Source organism: Mauremys reevesii, linkage group 13 (assembly GCF_016161935.1).
Source record: "Mauremys reevesii isolate NIE-2019 linkage group 13, ASM1616193v1, whole genome shotgun sequence".
Lineage (NCBI taxonomy): Eukaryota > Metazoa > Chordata > Testudines > Geoemydidae > Mauremys > Mauremys reevesii.
This window is the reverse complement of record NC_052635.1, coordinates 32,868,638-32,889,287: the sequence shown is the minus strand read 5'-3', so window position 1 is coordinate 32,889,287 and position 20,650 is coordinate 32,868,638. Positions and strand designations below refer to the sequence as shown.

The 20,650-nt window shown below is 40.4% G+C and overlaps 1 protein-coding gene across 1 annotated transcript in view; it reads right to left on the bottom strand.

The window, feature by feature from the left end:
• Positions 1-17,825, bottom strand: part of ARFGEF2 (ADP ribosylation factor guanine nucleotide exchange factor 2) — a 55,677-nt gene extending 37,852 nt beyond the window's left edge. The window contains exons 1-7 of the mRNA XM_039498585.1: positions 17,508-17,825; positions 8,340-8,370; positions 5,026-5,149; positions 3,661-3,807; positions 2,627-2,806; positions 1,279-1,498; positions 262-333 (exon numbers count right to left, since the gene is read on the bottom strand). Coding sequence (XP_039354519.1) covers positions 262-333; positions 1,279-1,498; positions 2,627-2,806; positions 3,661-3,807; positions 5,026-5,149; positions 8,340-8,370; positions 17,508-17,646 — 913 coding nt within the window. The 5' untranslated portion in view covers positions 17,647-17,825. The remainder of the gene's footprint in view (positions 1-261; positions 334-1,278; positions 1,499-2,626; positions 2,807-3,660; positions 3,808-5,025; positions 5,150-8,339; positions 8,371-17,507) is intronic.
• Positions 17,826-20,650: the final 2,825 nt, after the last annotated feature.

The following is a 20,650-nucleotide window of genomic DNA, read 5'->3' as shown; positions in this document are numbered from 1 at the left end:
TTTAACTGAGCATGTTCCCTAATTGATCAACAACGTAAGAATGAAACAATGTTAACCAGGACGACTAAGTGAGGCCTTACTGTACATGGGAGGGTATTGACAGTGTTCCTATTACAGGCCTCACTAGGCTCAACAACATCTGTGGATCTCAAAATAAATTCTTAAGGAAAAAGGCATTCCATACTTCTAAAAGCACAAGGCAAAAGCTGGATAAATATATACGTTTACTTGGGAAAGGTTCTTCCGATAAGAAAGTTTTACCTTTAACAGCTGATACGACCACATCCTCCAGAATGGCTGTAACCATTTCCTTGCCTCCATCAGTGGTTTCCTCTGATTAAATATGCCAAGAAATAGGATTTTTTGTGGGGGAGGTAAGAAGAATACTGCAATTTAGTGTTTTCTTTTAAAGGCATTTTATACACACACCCCACCACGCTATGTAGGTAACACTACATTTTGTTTACTACGGTCAATTATTGAATAAGCACAGATTTGCTAATAGTACTATTGTACTGAATATAACAAAATACCTTCAGTAAAGAACATTAAGTATGAAAGTCAAGCAAAGATTAAGAAATGCCTGAATGGAGGTTGCAAACGCAGCCTTAATTCTGACCCTTGTGTGTAGCATTATGAAAATCTTTGAAGTAGATGTTCACATCCTATTTTTCCCCGTAAGACTTTCAACTAGCTTTAGCTGTTTCTAGACACCTTACCTCACCTTCTCCATTCCTCCCCCACCCCCATTTACCCCCCAACTGAAAACAACAAGTCAAAACCCAGCACAACTCTGCACAAACAGATTTTATATTACCAAGTAGTCCAAGACTAACAGTTCACTCATTTCAAAGTGGTTACACTTTGGTAAAGAAAATGTTTGAGTCCCAAGGACTCTATCCACTTTCACTGACAAGTTTGCAAGACAAATGCTGTAAATGCGTTATCCCAGAATATCTGTCTTGGCAGTTACGGAGCTAGATAAGACTTGCACATATGGGAACTAAACCCCCCATTTCAACAACTTCCCTAACATGATCATGCTTTTTCACACCAAGAAATTAGAGCCATGGTGGGTTGTGCTCCAAAGTAGAGAACAGGAAGGAGGAGAGGGGAGACGGACCTGATTGCCAAAAGAAAGGCAGTGTTATTTTCATGATTTAACGAGCCATTAAAAAAAGATGGGAGTTTAAAGAATGTATACGGATATACTTAGAGTTACCCCTGTGGGCAACTCATTCTACTGCAAGTCAGCACAAGCAACATGATCTTATGTACCGGAGATGGAAGGAGTCAGATCTCTTTCTGGCTTTTGGGCTGCATTTTCAGTTCTCTCAGGCTCGCCATTTGTTAAGTCTGTTTTTTCAGGGGTTGAGGCTTTCCCTTCCTGGTGGCTGTGTCGTAGCAGATTAACCTTCGGAGATCCTGCCACATCCTGAATCACGGGAGACTGGGATTTTTGTTGATTTGTTTTTTCTAATTCTCTTGCCTCTTGTATCTAAAAAACAAGGTAATACTATTTCTCCAAAACCACCCCTTAACAGAGCAAAGAGAAGATTAACACATAACTTAAGCATCAGACAGTGAAATACACCAAGAATATATACAAATTCACACTTTAAGGCAGAGGTAGTCAATTATTTTTTGTCCAGGTCCAAATTTCTTGGTCAAGGTACAGACTCCAGAGAAGAAAAATAATAATAAAAAAACCCAATAATGATAAGTAAATAAAAAGATTTCGGGATCTGTTCAAAAGTGTCTGGTGGTCCGGATTTGGCCCTCAGTCTGCCTATTCACTACCCCAGCTTTAATTAGAAACCAATCTTTCTGCTCTGGCTACAAGCTTTGTGGATTTTTCCATCTTAAATTTTATTCGAGCTGCTTTATTACACTTGACAGATTAGCTTTGCATAAACTTCAAATTTGAGCCCTGTTTTTTCCTTACTTTCAAATTGACTATTACTGAGTTGATTCACTAATCATGTTTAATAAAAAGTTACGTCTGCATTTATCTAAAGTCTCCTCTATGCTTTGTTTGTTTGAGTTGCTTTATTTTGAAGATCAAAGCTAACATTTTTTGTAAGTATGTCTGCATGTATGGTATTTGATTAGCAAAGATTAATAGAGCTATGTTTTCTTGACATTTAAAAGAGTACAATTTCTCTGAGGGCAAATCCAAAATAAAAAAAGTCATTTTGTAGTGGTCAGGGAGAGGGAGCTTTTGTAGTATATCAGGGTTGGAAGGGATCTCAGGAGGTCATCTAGCCCACCCCCCTGCTCAAAGTAGGACCAATCTCCAGACAGATTTTTTACCCCAGTTCCTTAAATGGCCCCCTCAAGGATTGAACTCACAACCCTGGGTTTAGCAGGCTAATGCTCAAACCACTGAGATATCCTGTCCCCTCCCCATTTCTTTATGCAGTTCTGTTAAGCATAAGTTACAGGGTCAAATTCCATTACCAGTAACACATTTCAAATCAGAATTTGGCCCAGGTTTTCTTTACTACCGAGCAAGAGATATTGTATCACAACAGCACCAAAAAAAAAAAAAAGAGTAAAGTAGCGTGTTCATTTTTCAAGGCTAAACATTAAAGAAGATGGATTGGTAAAGGCAATAGTGACATACAGCTTGATTCTCCATCCGGGTGAAAATAACATTCAGCATCTGAGTGAGGGTAGCCTTGGCAGTAGTCTGATTAATGAGATTTTTACTGGCTAGATAGATGTTGTAACAGGTTCTAACAGTCTGAAGGATGGTTCCTTCATGAATTTCTATATATGGAGATGTCACAGCAGTAAGAAGAGCCTAAAAAAAAACCAAACACACACCATTACACACACACAGTAAGCCTGAAATCTAAATAAGTAGGAACAACCATATTTTAGAAGATTTACACAGGTAAATAAGTAGGCTGTGGCTTTGTTATGGAATACACGTCTACTCCAATCTACCTTTATAAGACTATTTCTTTGAAATCAAAATTTGATTGGAGGAAGTTTACACAACAAACCCTTACAATCTCTTCTAACCCTATGATTTTATAGCTGAAATTTGTAAAGAGATTGGAGATATCAAATTATCTATTCCATGGAGTTATTTTAAAAGTATGTCAAAGCTTGCATCAAAGATGACATATTGTAACAAAAATAAGGACTCTCTCCACCTTCACAATCAGTCACAGATTCCTTTCTTTGACCAATGGAAGCTTTAACGTTTGTCATCAAATTATTAGATCTCCACCAAGCAAACTTCTGCTCTCACCTGCAATACCCTAATATTCCTGGACCAGAACCAGACTACTGATGCTACTATAGCATGCCAGATCTTCTGAGCAGAGTGTATGGTGGACTAATATCTACTGAGCCACCGACATATGCCTCTAATTTTATAGTCTTAAGCAATTGCCGATCAATTTGTTTTAATTTTTATCAAAAGAAATAGATTTATAGTCCCCATTCCTTACCAGTTTATACCCTTTGAAAACCCCATTGAAATCAACGAGACTGCATAAAGTGTAAGCAGGTGAAGAATTTGGCCCTTAAACAGGCTTTCAGTTTTAGGAATTCTATTGCTGCAGTGTAACATGCAAGATGGAACGAGCTTTCCATTAAGCAAACAAATTCCTAAAATGAACCTTAGAAAATAGTGAACGGAAATACCTTAATTATTTGTAACTGCACTCCCTCATCTGTTTGAGGACCCTGAAAGCAATTGCAAACGGTCTCAACTATCCGGTCAATTAGGCGCTTTCCAGGAGCTCCACTATCTGGAGCATTGCCAGTGATATGTCCATATGCAATGAGTTTCTAAGCGGAGAGAATAGAGATTACACATTGTCAGTTACAAGACACCTGCAATACAGCGCAGGAAAATATTTTTGTATACGGTTCTCCTAACCAATTACAGCCTCCTACAAGACAATGTTCAACTTTGCTGACAGCACAAAAATGAGGCAGACCAGGCTGAGTCACATGTATGTTTGGATTGTCCATACGTCAGCCAACTAAAGCTTTAAAGAAATCAAACATTTTTTCAAGTTAAACAGCTTAATGTCTCCTTTGCAAGCTGCGTACCAGCAATGAGCAGGTAGATACAAAATGCCATCATAAAAGGACTTCATGCCAATCCATATTATAGTCAATAGAATACAAATGTGCATTAGCAAAATTTTCTGCTATAACAAACAAGTTTTGGTTTTTGGAGTTATTTTTAACACTCCAGAAAGACCAAGTCTGCTTAAAAAGTGAAATTCCTGAAAAAGCCCATTTTAAATTATTAGAAACAGCTGATAAAAAAGGACAATAATCAGAGGCCCTGATCCTGCCCCCAAAACGCCAACTGACTTCAAGTTGGTGCTACAAGGCAGTTTAAGGGTTTACTACAATGGCCCCATTAGGAATGCTAGTTTCCACCTACAAATCTTTATAGAGAATGCTTTACCACGTTATGTAAAATGGTGAAGTGCCTGAAAAGCTAAAGCTGACACATGCTTCTTTAGTTCAAAAACTGCTTTAAGAAAGGCAGTTGAAAATGATCTTTTGGGGACAAGCTTTCAGATCATAGCAAGATTTTTCAGCCAAGTTTTGTAAAGCCCTATTTTGTGGAATACTGTGCACAGAATTTTTATTTTTGGGGGGAAATTCTGCACCAAAAAAATAAAAATTCTGTGCACAGTATTTTAAAATTCTGAAAAATGATGTGTTGCTTTGACAAAACACCACAATATAATCACACTCCCAGAACCCCAGGGCTGATGGCCGGCAGGAGTGCTGGGAGAGGTGTGTGTGAGTGAGTGTGAGAGAGAGAGAGGATAAAATGTTGCAGAAAACATTAATTCTCCATTGTGCAGTGGCACAGAATTCCAGCAGGAGTAAATACAGAATGATTTTTGTCAGAGCAATTGTACATGTTCTGGCTAAATTCACTCCTTCACTGTCACGATTACTAATAAAAAGGACAAGATTTTAGACCTGCAATTTTGCCCATAATACCTCACGCTATTCCCGTTTAAACAGAATACTTACCTGCAAGCAGTCTAGTGAGGTACTGACGATGCGTGGGGACTTTGATTGGCAGGCCAGCTCAAATGGAAGGAAATACTTATCTGCTTCTATGAAGTTTGCTTTTGGTGGAGAGACAGCACCTTGCCTAGTTTAAGAGGGAAAAAAAATTACTACTACATTTTCACCCTCTTCAAAATTAAAGCAGATATAAGTGGCGCACAGCAGCGTGTAAATGGGATGCAAGTTTCTCCCCACAAACTGAATACATTTTTAAACGCTGAAGACTCAATCTACTTTACAATCCAACTTCAATTTTCTTATATTACAGCTATTCATTTTGATACATCCCTCCTCACAAATAGCATACAGTCAAATTCTCCTTTCACCTATATTATTTTAAGCCATTGTGGTTTCAGTGGAATTACTCTCCATTTACACTAGTACAAGTAAGAGAAAAACCAGGCCCACTAATTCAACAATGGATTTCATGGGAGGGAACAATAACAGAAAATGTGGAAAAGGCAGAAATGCTAAATGACTTTTTTTTCCCCCTCCAGTTTTCACCAAAAAGTTTAGTAGCAATTGGAAATCTCTTAATGAATGCCAGTGAAAATGAGGTAGGCTCAGAGGCTAAAATAGGAAAGTTAAAAATTACTGTTTTCAAATCATCGGGGCCTGATGAAATACATCCTAGAATAAAGGAGCTGACTGAGGAGATATCTGAGCCATTAGCTATTATCTTCTAAAAGTCATGGAAGACGGGAGAGATTCCACAGGGCAAATACAGTGCCAAATCTATAAAAAGGGGAATAAAGACAACCCAGGGAATTACAGACCAGTCAGCTTAACTTCAGTACCCAGAAAGATAGTGGAGCAAATAATTAAGCAATCAACTTGCAGACACCTAGAAGATACTAAGATGATCAGTAACTGTCAGCGTGGATTTGTCAAGAACAAATCATGTCAAACCAACCTAACAGCCTTCTTTGACAGAGTAACAAGCTGCTGGGGAGGGGGTTGCGGGGGGGGGGGAGAATGGAAATGACTGCCTAGGGAAGAGTATTGTGGAAAGGGATCTGAGGTCATAGTGGAGCACAAGCTACATGAGCGTCAACAGTGTAACCATATTGCAAAAAAAATCAAACATCATTCTGGGCTGAATTAGCAGGAGTGTTATAAGCAAGACATGAGAAGTAATTTTTCTGCTCTACTCCATGCTGATTAGGTCTCAACTGGAGTACTGTGTCCAGTTCTGGGTGCCACATTTCAAGAAAGTTGTGGACAAATTGGAGAAAGTCCAGAGAAGAGCAACAAAAATGATTAAAGGTCTAGAAAATGTGACTTGTGAGAGAATATTGAAATAATTGGGTTTAGTATGGAGAAGAGAAGACTGGGTGGTGGGGAGGGGAGAGAATGGGACATAACAATGGTTTTCAAGTACATAAAAGGTTACAAGGAGGAGGGAGAAAAATTATTCTCCTTAACCTCTGAGGATAGGACAAGAAGCAATTGACTTAAATTGCAACGGCAGTTTATGTTGGACATTAGGAAAAACTTCCTAACTGTCAGGGTGGTTAAGCACTAGAATAAATTGCCCCGGGGAGTTGTAGAATGTCCATGATTGGAGATTTTTAAGAGAGGTTAGACAAACACCTGCCAGGGATGGTCTAGAGATAATACTTATTCCTGCCTTGAGTGCAGGGGACTGGACTAGAAGACCTCTCAAGGTCCATTCCAGTCTTACAATTCTACAATCTTGGTGATAATGGACAGTAGCTCTATAGAGACCATGTGAAGCTTTCTGGGGAACTGGTGACTTTACTTAAAATATTTTAAGTAACAAGCAACATTATGAGAAGTGAAAATGCTAATAAATGGAAAAGTGTTCAGTTGCCAGCAGACCATGTGTTTGCAAAAAAATTTTAAGAGACCTTTATGAATTCCTTTTATTTCCAAACTGGCAATCTGAAAACAAATATTGAGACTGAGATGGACATTTTTATTCTTGGCAGGTAGCAGAGCAAGAGGAAAAGCCAGTGACAATGTTGGAAACTGATTTACAGACACCAAGGATGTAAATCTGTGAAACTATGACATATATACTAGCTGAGGATTAGGACTCAAATGTGCAAATAAATTTTAACTGCCATTTATCCATTTGGGAATTAGTAGTGCTTTTCATCTTGCTCTTTACTCCTATCAGAGTGTTTCACTAAGTGTAGCTTCTCTTAGCATTAACAGGTAAATAGGCCTTGACAATTAATCTCTCCAATTTTCCACTCAGTTTGTGATTCACAGATTCATATGACTACTGAATTTTTATATGGCCATAAATCTGCTCTTAATTCAAAGAGAAAAACTACAGCCCTCAGATTACATTTTGATGTTCATACTGAAACTTCATTTCTAAAGGAAATACAATTAAATGTGATACAATTAGGGAAAGATCAGTCTCAGAGACTCAAACATCTTCTGTTGGTCCTGAATTCCCCCTCCCTATACCCCAAGAAATGTAAGAATCTTTTGGGACGTACTTTTAATTTTGCACTTAGATCTTAAGCACGTGCACACACACTTATTTTCTTCCATGAAAGCCATCTCTAGCTGTTACTAACGATTTAGGTACAGTATTGCTTCAATATTTTATTAGATTCCGCTTTATTAAGTTTTAGAACATTACAATTTGTCAGCTTATCCTCATCCAACTCCAAAACACCATCCTAACATACTGTGGGATGCATAGAACGTAAAGATTTTCCCATTAAGATACTATTAATCTGGGTATACCATCCCAGAGAGAGAGAGAGAGAGACATACAACTAGATATGATGTAATAACACTGATTCACAGAGTTGCTAATGTCGGAAAGAAATCCAGTGACTTGGCTGACCTGTAGCTAATTAAATGTTATCGCAGACCAGCATTTGTGATCAAAACAACTAAAAACATGCATTATTGAACACAAAACCATAAAAAGAAGAGATTAGGATTTTCTATGAACAAATATGGTTAAGTCATGACTATTAAGAGACAACCCTAGTTAACGAAAGGAAGTGAAAAATTGGCATCCTTCAGAAATGTGGCAGTTATCTGTAATGAAATGTGCTGGCAGTTGCGACTTGATTACCCACAACCACGAGCATTACATAATTAGTACTCTCCACATACACACGTTTCCTTACACAGACAGTACCAAAGCTATTCAAAATCTCCCCAATAAGCTAGCTTGTTTGTACTTTGCAAAAATTGCTGCTCAGATACTTGCACACTCACTACTGTGCAATCTTTGACGAACAGCACAAGAGAAGTTGCTATAAATTGTATTAAGAACTTACCTTTGTTTTTCTAGATCTGCTTTTATTTCATCTAGGGAAAAAAAGAAAAGGCAGAACAATGAAGATACCACAACATTCAACGGAAATTGTGCTTACACCTTCTGAATGTACATGCCAGTTGTCATGAAGTAAACTAGTCTCAAAACTAGAAGTTATATCATTAGTGTCTGCTATTCCTTCTGTTGTATATTAAACAAAGTTTCCAAACATAAATAAATCTGCTTGGATATACACTAACAGCAGAACTTTTTAAATACAGTAAATTTTCAGGAGTGTCAATACAGCAAACCTCATCACCAATCTGAAGTACACACGGCAAATGTTACCTTAGCCTTTACGCCACACTCACAGTGAAATCAGAGCACATAATAATCTAAGATCCCAGTACTTTAACAGTGACCTAATTTTCACGAGCTGTGCATGGCAGCCTTATACTCATAACTCCCAGACAGGAGTATCTTAGCTTGTTTCAAGTGATAATCCTGGACAATGGGCAATTCACTCTGTACTTGCTCTTCAAAACCACCTTTGGAGGAGTGTCATTAGCCTTGGACTAGATTTGCACAAATTAAGATGACTTTGGTGTCACCTGAGTATCCTAATAACTTTGCTCATTCTCAGGAGTGCTATTATGCAAGGAATAGTAAGTGAATGGAGGAATGCAAGGAGCTCCTATGAGCATTCCAGACTCAAATGCTATCATCATACCTCCTTCACTTGGAGCCTGTAGTTGTCTGTAAAACACCATGTTTAAATAGTGATACATTTCTGTGGTGTCAGATATATTTCTCCAATGGACCCCTCCAGTGTCATGGTAATATTATGAATCTTGGGTGCCATTGCTCCAACCTTTCTCAAGTAGCCCAGAATACATATTTCCATGGTACTTACATTACCGTGTCACCGTGTATTGGTGACACTGTGGCACCAATGGTGGGTTACAATTGATAGATCATTATTATTCCAAAACTACATTTTGAACTTTTACAGTGCTCTCCATCCAAAGATCTCAAAATGCTTTAACAACCTAGTTAGGCCTCCCAACTCTCCAGGTGATATTAGACTCATTAATAGAAAAAGACATTGACGTTTTCTAAATCTTGGATCCTTCCTCCTCCCACTGTTTCTGTAGCTTGTGTCTGTGTCTCAGTGCCACAGTTCTGAACAATATTACATACTCAACAGCTCCTTCTCATTCCAACGCCCTTCTAATCAACCCTCAAGCTCATTTAGCCTCCCTAGAATTTGACCCACAACTGGGCCTTGTCCACCCGAACTTTAGACATTTCTCACACTTCCGAGAAGCGCTAGGGTAAACAAAAAGCAGTCACTGAGACTGGGGTGGGAGTGGTGGGGAGGGAGAAGCTTCTACATGGTTTTCTGTAACGTTTGTACTAGACCAAGATGGGGGACTTGCTGCAGAATCTCATAGTAAAGCACGCCATAGCTAAAAAAGAGATGCTTTTGACTGGTACAGTAACTTTCAGTGTTTCAGACAACTGTACATCCTTTACATATATTTAGCATTTATACACAGCATGTTACAAGAATAAATCCTCAGGGTGCCTGTAAAGTAGATAAGTGAATTAGTGCTATTATCCCCATTTTACACATGGGGAGATGGAAGAGAGAGGAAGTGACCTGCATAATATCAGTTAGTGACAGAGCCAGGATTGGAACTTGGGACATTCGACTCCAAATACCACACTTATCCTTCCATATCACACTACCACAGGTCAATGTGTTCAGCGGTTAAAAGAAAGGAAGGGACAGACTCCAGCAATGAGCAATGGCACAAGAACAGACTGAACTCTTTGGACAATATCCTACCTGTTCTGCACAGAATAGCATCAGAGGCAGCAGCAAGATTGAGTAACACCCTTCGAGTTAATGAAGTGCAAGATCTTGAAAAGCATGTAATGAGATCCATAGTATGTCATAGCTAACTATCCTGTTTCCATGTGGTTTGTTGAGATACAGGTGGGCAGTGTAGCTTAATGTATAAAATGCGTGGGGCTCCCTGGATGGCAGGAACTATAGAAATTCAGAGTTTTATTATGAGATGACTGCTGAGTGGTCCTGTCAAACAGGTTTCAGTGTAGACCTGGCATAGCTGTAAGCAGTATTTTTGCAACGTTTTCAATGATAAGAAATGATTGCTTGCTGATCAGATCTTAAATTTCAGAAAGAAAAACAAATGGTTTATAACAGGTGGTGGCTTCTCCTTCTAGTGCTATCAAAAGCCAGGTAAAAAATACTCTGTGTTGATTAAACTAACTTTACTCACATGAATAGTCCTATTGGCTTCAATGAGATCACTCATATTAGTAAAGTTAAGCATGTATGAGAGATGGGCTAGACACTGGGCTGGGTTATATAATCTACCACATGAAACTATGGCAGCGGCCCAAGGTGGTGGGGCGGTGGGAGACAGAGCTCATGTGGTCAGTGAGTTTGGTAGAGGTCATTAATACTCATTTTGTCATAAAAGAACTTTGCAGCTAAGTCTTCCTTTCAACTAACCTTTTTATTTTGTTAGAATTACACAGAGTTAATCATTCTCTGAAACAGTCACGCTTGCATGTAAACTGCTCACTATCACTCTTTTACACAACGAGGCTTATCTCCTACTGTTTAGGCTAGCCATTTCTTGGCTCAAATAGCAGGTAAAGCAAGGGCTTGGTTATGCGAGGAATTTAACCAGCATAGCCATTCCAGAATAACTCCCCATGTAGCTCTTATTCCCAGAAGAAGATTCCCTCTTTCCAGTTTAGTTTACATCTACAAAGGCATTCTTATTGTCTGCATGGGGAGTTACTTCACAATAGCTATAGTTAAGGCTGAGTGTCTGTCATGGATTCCGTGACTTTCTGTGACCTCCATGACTTCTCCAGTGGCCAGTGCTGGCTCAGGGGCTGCCCAAACCGTGCAGCTCATGGGCCAGCAGCAGTGGTTTGGGTGTGAGAGGGGCTCAAGGCTGGGGCAGAGGGTTGGGTGCAGGGGGGGGCACTTAACTGAGAGGGGGGGGAATCCCTGGCTCCCACCAGCATGTCCCTGCAGCTCCGAGGGCACCCCCAAGCACCCGCAGCCCCCCGGCCCAAGTTTTAGTTAAGGGTATATAGTAAAAGTCATGGATAGCTTATGGGCCGGGAATTTTTGTTTACTGCCTGTGACCTGCCCATGACTTTTACTAAAAATACCCGTGACTAAAACGTAGCCTTAGCTATAGTACTTTAAATTCACACCCTACCTTATTCTGGAAACAACTTCCCCATGTAAATAAGCCCTCAATCTTCAAATCATTTGTTTCCGAGTTTCCTTCCCCCACTAAATTGGTTTATCTTGCATGTAATCAAATCTTGTTTAAATGGATCAGAGCTGTCTGTTTTCCCCTCTAATGCTGCAGCAGATACCAGACTGAAGTTTGCAGACCGATGAAAAACGACGTTTCCAACCAAACAGAACTTGCCTTAGCTACTTCCTGTATTCCATCAGATAGCAAGGGAAGCTCCCTTGCTTCTTAGTATTCAAGGCTCAAAAAACACTCCTTATTATGAATCATACACTAGCTGTTTCCCCGTCACAATTCTGACGTAAGGTTAACATCCACACAGTTTTAGTATTAAAATCCTGTACACCAATACTCACTGAATATACAAGTCTATCTATTTTTCCAGAACCTTTGAGCTGATGATTTGAGATCTATTATCACCAGTCATTGCGTAAGGCATTCTGTTTCAAGGATAATGCAGAAGAGTAAGCAAAAGCTTTAAACATAAGATATAATATAAGGCAGCTGAATTTACTTTAAGACAGTCCCCTCAGCTCAAGATTTAAAGCATGGCAGGACCCATTCACAAGAGTCCAGAGACATTCTAGGATCAAGAGGAAGATTAGCTAAATTCCAGTTCCGGCTCTGAGACTGACTCACCGTGGAAACTTGGGCCATTCATTTAATTGCTCTACTGCAGTTACACCATCTGTAAAATAGTGATAGTACTAGCACACCACAAGCATGCCACGTGGCTTCATTCGTTTTCTGTACAGCACTATTGGGCAAGAAGAGTTAAATGTTGGCCCCTCTGTGGCATGACAGCATCCCCTTATGTAAAATTCCATGGAATACAGGCTATAGTAGTTTTGCAACACAAGCTTGTGAGTTTAAAAATCATTCTGGGACATCAAGAGATTTGCCTAATGTCAAGGTGAGAACATAATGTAAAACATTAATTTCTTTTGCTGGCAAACACAAGATGCTACTGGCAACAGCCCAAGACAAACCTACTTCTTTCAAAAGATGGACTATGCCACAGTATACTCTTGGGGGAGTGGAGCAGAAAAAAGGCAGTCCAGAATCGTGGCCTCTAAAAAAGAGAAAGGCTTGTATTATTTTAGCCCTTTAAATGGGTTGAAAGAATAAGATTACAACCAAACTTCCTGAGCATTACTTCATCAGGGATAAAGAATGCAGGGAGCCACTCTTTTGACATAACTGAGCTGTTTACAAAGAAAACAGATTTTTAACTACTAGCCCTGCAAATCCAGGCTGGAATCCAAGAGCCAACTTGTTTGCTTTATGGGACATGCATCATCACTAGCAATAGCTACATTTTAATTCCAGAATCTAGCAGTTCTGCTACAGACACACAAACTAGAATAGAATCCTCCCCACTCTCCCTAAGCTCTGCTGATTCTGCACTGTTAACAGAAATACAATTATTTTTGGTCACAAAAGCAAGATAATATGAATCCAAGTACATAGAGGGTGAAGATCCATTGAAGAAAATCCCCTCCTACCCCCCCATTAAAAATCTTGAAATGCCAGGAAAAAAAAAAGGTATCTGCAATCCACCTTCATGGAACAAAAGTCAGAAGAGAAAAGCTGAACCAGGTGGATTCCTTTGTATTTTGGCAAATAATGTCAGGTAACAAAGACTAACTCAAGAAGAAACAGGGAGTAGTCAAATTTAATCCATAAAAGACAAGATTGTTGCTTTTGCTGTCTAGATGCCACAGTGATAGGAATGCTGAGTATTGTGACTGAACAGGCAAAGCTACCTTAAGAGGACTCTACAAGTTGTGCTGGAAGCTGAAATAAATGGGAAATAACTTGATAAAATTGTTACTGCATAGTTAATAAAGGCAACATGTTGATAAACCATCTGCTTGCCCTTACTGCATGGCGGCCTGAACATATAGCAGTACAATAGAATGTTCTTCACATACATTACACTTTGAGGATAGGAATAATTTGCTTAATATACTGGCATTTTGCTAGACATATTTTATTTGTTCAAAAACACTGAGGTTCAAAAGTCAGACTATGCAGGGAAAGTGGAATTTAAGCTCTGCCCACAATCCCAAAACAACTGAATCTTTCTATGATGTAATCAGCAGTGTGACACTTAATGAAGAGATTTCAGTTATGTTAGGCTTCAGAGTTTACACCATTTTAAATGAACAGTGCATTTTCACATTTCTCTGAGCTGTTTTTATTTGCAAACTCAGGCAGTTTGCCTCAAGTGATTTTCTTTGCAACTATTAGGACCACAAACTTTATTTCAAAACTATTAAAGCTTCAATTCTGCACAGTTTGATCAAGCCGTACTATAGAGATACTGGTGCCATATGCCAGCTAAATCTAATCCTTGCCTGATGATTTTTGTTTTAATATAAATGCAGAGCATTTTGCTAACATTTAATTAAGATTGTGCCTTGGATAGTCCCGTGGCAATGAAATTCAAAACTATGTTTAATACTCAGAATCGTTTTACAGAGGGAGCTATAGCTCAGTGGTTTAAACATTAGCCTACTAAACCCAGGGTTGAGAGTTCAATCCTTGAGGGGGTCACTTAGGGATCTGGGACAAAATCAGTACTTGGTCCTGCTAGTGAAGGCAGGGGGCTGCACTCAATGACCCTTCAAGGTCCCTTCCAGTTCTAGAAGATAGGTATATCTCCATATATTATTGGAAATGTTTTCCCCAGTCTTTCTAAACAAAGTTGCTGATGGTGATGCAAGACCCTCCGCTTGGAGACACACCCTGCCTGTTCTCAGCCAGTACTGGTCAAAACAACTTAGAATTTGTCTTAACTAGAAAAAGGGCAAGATTGGAGGAAAGTGTCTGTTTTTTGGTTTTTAAATGACCCATATTGACTATGTTGGGGTTACAACAGCTGTTACATACACACACAACCCAATATGGGAAGTCTAGTGAAGACAGTGTAAAACTGAGGGGTTTTGTTTCACAACATTAATTATGTTAACTAGCCTGATTGTAAATTGTATCATACACCACACAGATGTTTGTTCAAGGTCACTGCAGCTTAAGGTTAAACAGGACAAGAAACAACTGTGCAGTCCTATCTAACTTTGATTTTAGAGTCAATTTGGTTAACGTGTTCACACACAACTAAAAAGGTGAAGTGTAGATACATGTGAGATTTCCTATGTATTCACGTGCTACTAGGCTGGCTGCATAGTTTTGTCATTTAAAAATAATTGTGTTAAAGAGTGTAAGATTCATCAATTGTGAATTACACCAATGAACTCCAATGTAACTTATTTTCCTTCACCTGGAATAGAAAGGAGTTCATCTGATATGAAGTAAGATTTAGTAAGTGAAGTATTAATACCTGGATGCATAAATAGAAGAGAATGTATTCATGTTGCTGCTGAAAAAGTTTATTTGGCAACACTCACCAAACATAACTTGGAGAGACTCCTTCAGTGTAGCAACCAAGGCTCTACATGAGCAGGGATAGTTGGGCAATAGATTATCATCTGCCCAGGCCCAACTTCGTCCCTGACACAGGTTTGGAAACATAAATCCCAAAATGTGAAAACTCAGCTTCATGCCAACCATCACCACCAGTTTCCCCCAAAGACAGTCTTTGTACAATGACACAAGAAATTAGTTCCAAATTCATTTATATCACTCTTTTCATAGCCTGAGCCACAGGGAATTTTAATAGCCCTATTGTCTTTGACCCCTCTTTTTAAGTACTTTTTGATATTCTGCAGTTTAACAAAAGGAAACTAGACAATTGTATCAATTATTCACTAGTAGAAATAATCCCGTGAAAGACAAGTACAATGAAATTGGGTTCCCCCCCCCCATAATTAGCATCACAGGATTTCAGTTTTTTGTTTTACTCCAAGTGTCATAAATAGTCAAACCAAGATCAATACATCTACTGGTAACTAGTACTGTATTACCCATATTATTCATATCTCATTTATTAAACACATTTTTAAGAACTAGAAACACACTATTTATCACAGCTGTTGCATCTTACTACTTTAAACAACAAGCCTACAAATGGATCAGTGCACACTCCTGTGCCTATTTACAAATCCAATTCCAGGATTGGTGCTTTAGATTGTGAGCTCTTCGGGGCATAGATTATTTTTTCATGTGCATTTGTACAGCACCCAGCACAATGGAGCCCAAATCCTCATTGTTGTTTCTGAGTCTGGGGTCACTAAGGTAATACGTATAATATTATAACCACAAAACAAAAATAGTCAACTTTAAAAAAATCAAATCACATTTATACCCGATTCCTGATCCTACCTCCCAATCTACTGTTACTACAATTAACTCCAGAATATTTCTGTAAGGCAGAGCTGGGGTGGAGTGTGTCTTTTTTTTTTTTTTTTGGGGGAAGGGGAGTGTTATTTACAAAGTAAAAGCAGCAAAGAGTCCTGTGGCACCTTACAGACTAACAGACGTTTTGGAGCATGAGTTTTCGTGGGTGAATACCCACTTTGTCGGATGCATGACATGCATCCGACAAAGTGGGTATTCACCCACGGAAGCTCATGCTCCAAAACGTCTGTTAGTCTATAAGGTGCCACAGGACTCTTTGCTGCTTTTACAGATCCAGACTAACAGGGCTACCCCTCTGATTATTTACAAAGTGCACCTGACAGCAAGTCATGTCTAGTCAGTTTCATTATTTTCTCTGCCTTCTCAGTGATTCTTTCCACCTATTATGTATTTCACACAGCTCTAGGGGAAATACACTTAAAAAAGTAACATAACAAAAATAGCAACACTTGGTTTTACAGTTTTCATGGCTTTACAAGTAACTCCAGGGTAAATGTAGGACCTGAAACTTAATTGATTAAAAAAAATTCAAGTTGATGATATCCCTTTAAAGGACACAAACAAAAAAAGGTCACTTTGAATATAAAAACTGGACTGGTTGAGCTAATGCCATCTCCTCTCCTGCCCAAACTCTAATTTCCATTATCCTACACACTGTAACTTTCCCCAAATCCAATAAATTGGCTGATATAGAAGAATCAATTATAGATGCAAGAGACTTCTGCACTAACACTGTCAATTCAAGAACTTTTGGAATTCAATAAAACATTATAGACACAACCTAGAAGCCTGAAAAGTTAACAGTTTTCAACCAACATATTATTCGAAGAATGAGATTGATGTCAAAGAATTATCAGCTTGATTGCTAGAACTGCTCTTAAAGTTGATAGTTTTTTGACAGTCCCTCCTGGTTTCCAGCTGTATGGCCCCTGAATTAGTTTAAGAAGAATCCATAGACAGCATTTACATTTTACATTAACATCAGAAGTAAATCAATTGGACCTTGTTCTTTTCTCCTGAGTTTAAAAAAAAAAAAAGGCCTCATTTCCCGTCCCCTAAGCAAATTTGTCCAGAGACTAATAGTCTCTGAGCGTCAGGAAGATCCAGAGTCACGCTGTTTGCTCAGAGACCGAAGAGGATCCAACGTGGCAGATTAACCTGCAGAATGGTAACTAATGACAGTCGCAGTCACTGATAACGCCACTGCCCATTGGCAGACGGGCTGCACGCTGGCTCTACGCAGCTGGGGGAAGTAGGGAACTCCCAGCCCCGGCAGGGCTCGCCCAGCCACACCTGGCTGGCTCTCCCCTGCAGGGGCGGGGGCACACTAAGGAAATGGCCACCCCACCCCCCAAAGGAAGGCGAAGTGTGACTCCGATCCAGACTCACCCGGCGCCACCTGTCAGGATCCCCGCAGTTGCCAAGGAGGGTGAATGGCCCCCCCAGGGAATACAAGGGACCTGGGGCGATCCGGACTCACCCTCCGGCACCAGTCAGGCTCCCCGCCGCGCGGGGGCGGGGGCTTCCCGGGGAACGGGGCCCAGGCGCGGACTCACCCAGCGCCACCTGGCAGGCTCTCCGCAGCTGGCCGTACGGGGGCCGCTTCGCCTCCTTCTCCGCTAGGATCTTCTCCAGGGCCCGGGAGACGAACATGCTCTTGGTCCGGGTGTCCTGTTCCCGGGCCGGGGGCTGCATGGCCGAAGGCCCCCGCCGGGGGAGGAGAACGGGGCTCAGAGGCTCCGGCCGCTTTGGGGCCCCATGATCTGGAAGAGGCGCGACTCCCTCAGCAGCGGCAATAGCAGCAGGGACACGGCGCCGCCATATTGGATCCGTCACGTGACTCCTCAAAGTCTACCTTCCCCCGTCTTCCGGCGTGACCTCTGACCCCCCACAAAGTTGCCAATGGTGACGGAGGGGGCGGGGTAGGAAAAGGGGAGGGGCCGGGAGCGTGGGTGTGGCCTGATGGAGAGGCGTGGCCGTCGTGTCTGGGTTGATGATAAGGTCACAACTGGGGGCCTGCAGAGGAGGAAAGGGGAAAGTCCCCCCTTCCCCATGTCACACTGCTTCAGCCATCGCTGCAGGATTGGGCTGGAGTCTCCGGGAATTAAAGATTAATCTTTAATTTAAAATTGTGTCATGTGATTAAATCTCCAAGAATACGTCCAACCCGAATTGGCAACCCTAATAGTTACCCACGCTAGCTAGTATGGGTATGCATAGCCTGTGCTACAATGGCAGTGTAGATATATCCACAGTCAGGAGGCACCAGTGTGGTACCGTCACCACAAAGAGAGAAATGTCACTGTGATAGGAAGTGACTCCACGTGCCACACCTCAACATCATTGCTTCTCAATCAATGACATCATGTCATAAGCCAACATCACTACCTCTTAGGACCTTGAACTCCTTCTGCCACAGGACTGAACCCCCAAAATCAGAACAGAACACAGTTAGGTGGTAGAGAGTCGTGTTTAGCCAATGAATGTTTGGGGACATTTTGTTGCAACTGTAACATCTACAGACCCCAGTCATCCACGGGTGGGATTGAACCAGGGAACCTGTGGAGCTTAGTGCATGAGCCTGTACCACATGAGCTAAAAAGCCAACTGCTTGTTTAAGGAGTCTGCTCTACAGCCTTAGCTAACTCTCTCTAAGTGGTCATATTACTATTGGGACATAACACCACACACAGGAGGTGTGTGGGTTACACAGTGTCATCACATCAAATTGGCAGCACATTCATTGCCATATAATATTGCAATGTGATTAGGTCTGCTCAGAAAATGTTAGGTATTTTATGTAAAAATAAAAAATGTTCTAAATTTGTTCCAGATTTGTTTTTAGTTTTCAGTGAATCAAAATGAAAATTTCAAATTAAAAAGTTCAGTTTCTATTCTATTCACCTTAAAGTCTATGAGTCTATGACTTCCCTTTTGTCACAGCCAGACCTAGTAATCAGAGCCAGAATCAGCAAATACGAGATAGGAGTCAAGAATCAGCTGGATCCAGATACCAAGAGGTCAGAAGCAGAAGACAAAATGGAGGCCCAGATCAGGTGCCATGAAATCAAGCTGAGGAGGGGGAGCCACACAATCCACGGTAAGCTAGAGGCAGAATTGCTCAAACAGCTTCCTGTTCCTGCTGCCAGTCAGCCACTCTGGAACTCTGCCAATCAGACATCAGAGGTGGAGCTTCACATTGGGCGTGACATTGGGAGTGGGCTTCATGGGTCCCAGGTAAGCTATTGCCAGTAGGCTGCCAGGTGGAGGATAGGAGTGTGGCTGCTCTTGTGGGCTACATTCATGCCCCATGGTTCATGACACCATTTTCCAGTCAGAAAAGGGAAAGAAATGGGAAAAACCAAAATATTAATTTTCTATTCAAATTGGAAAAAAAATGATTTTTTTAATTTGAAATGAAACTAAATTAAAGCTTTCTAATGAAGACTATTTAAATGTTTCATTTCAATTCATTTTGTTGAAAAATCAAAACATTTAGAGTAAATTAATAAAATTAAAATGCATCATCGTGTTGGAGCTACTTAGCTACTCATTTATATAAATGTCTCAGTAGATAGTAGAAGGTTTGTATTTGGGACCAGCCCTGCACAACTGATCTTATGGGGGAAAAGTGTGCTCCAAAACCCTAATGCTACCAATGCTGGCACCTGTTGGACTTTTGAAAACTTGGCCTCGTTTCTTGCCCCAGGGTTTGTGGGGATAAGCTATGACATGCCTATCTGATATCATTTAAAATGTGTAACTGATCTGTGGGAACCGTCGGATCTTAGGTATCCACATAACTTCAGTTGCACCCAGAAATAGATGCAGAAACAATTTAATGTTGCTTGTTATTTGTATGCACAAAATTATGAATACTGAAAGAGAGGCAATTTATGAATACTGAAAGAGATGCAATTTAACACAATACTGTTCACTTGTTTAATGCCTTTCATCTCATGATCTCAACATACTTTATCAGTTTTAACTTTCACAGCATTATCCCTATTTTATAGATGGGGAAACTAAGAAACAGTAAGGTTGAGAGACTTGGGCAAGATCATACACTGAGGTAGGGCCAGAACTGAGACGAGAATCCAGGATCCCAGACAACCAGTCTCCTTTTGTAACCACTAGGCCCCTTCCTCTCTAATCTCTTTATCATTTGGCCTCAACAGTAGAAGCCCATTGTGACACATTGTACCCCATGTGATACCCTGTATCCCATATTCATGCATGTTATATGGTTATGATATATTATGTACAAAGTATGCCTGGTGAGGTATCATTTGAAAACTCACAAACTGCTGAATATTATTATCCTGCTGAAATGTGTGTAATATCACTGCATGTAAAATTGTAAGATCTTGCTATATGATTGTTACTGAAATATGCTGTAGTTCTGGGTAATGCCCTCAGACCATTTTCACAAAGGCACACTGGCATGCCAGCTGGGCGCTAAAAGGCCAGAATCTGCTTAATTGAAGAATCCCACCGGGGGAGTTATAAACAAAGTATTTACAATTCACCTGATGGACAGCTTGAAGAGCACGTACGCAATGGGACTGCTGATCCCATGACCTAGCAAAGACTTTTCCAGTACAAGGCATCAGAATATAAGAAGGGGGATGGGGGGAAGGCCTCTGGCCACCTCTACCATCTCCTCTCCTCTCCCATGACATCAACAAATACCTAAAGA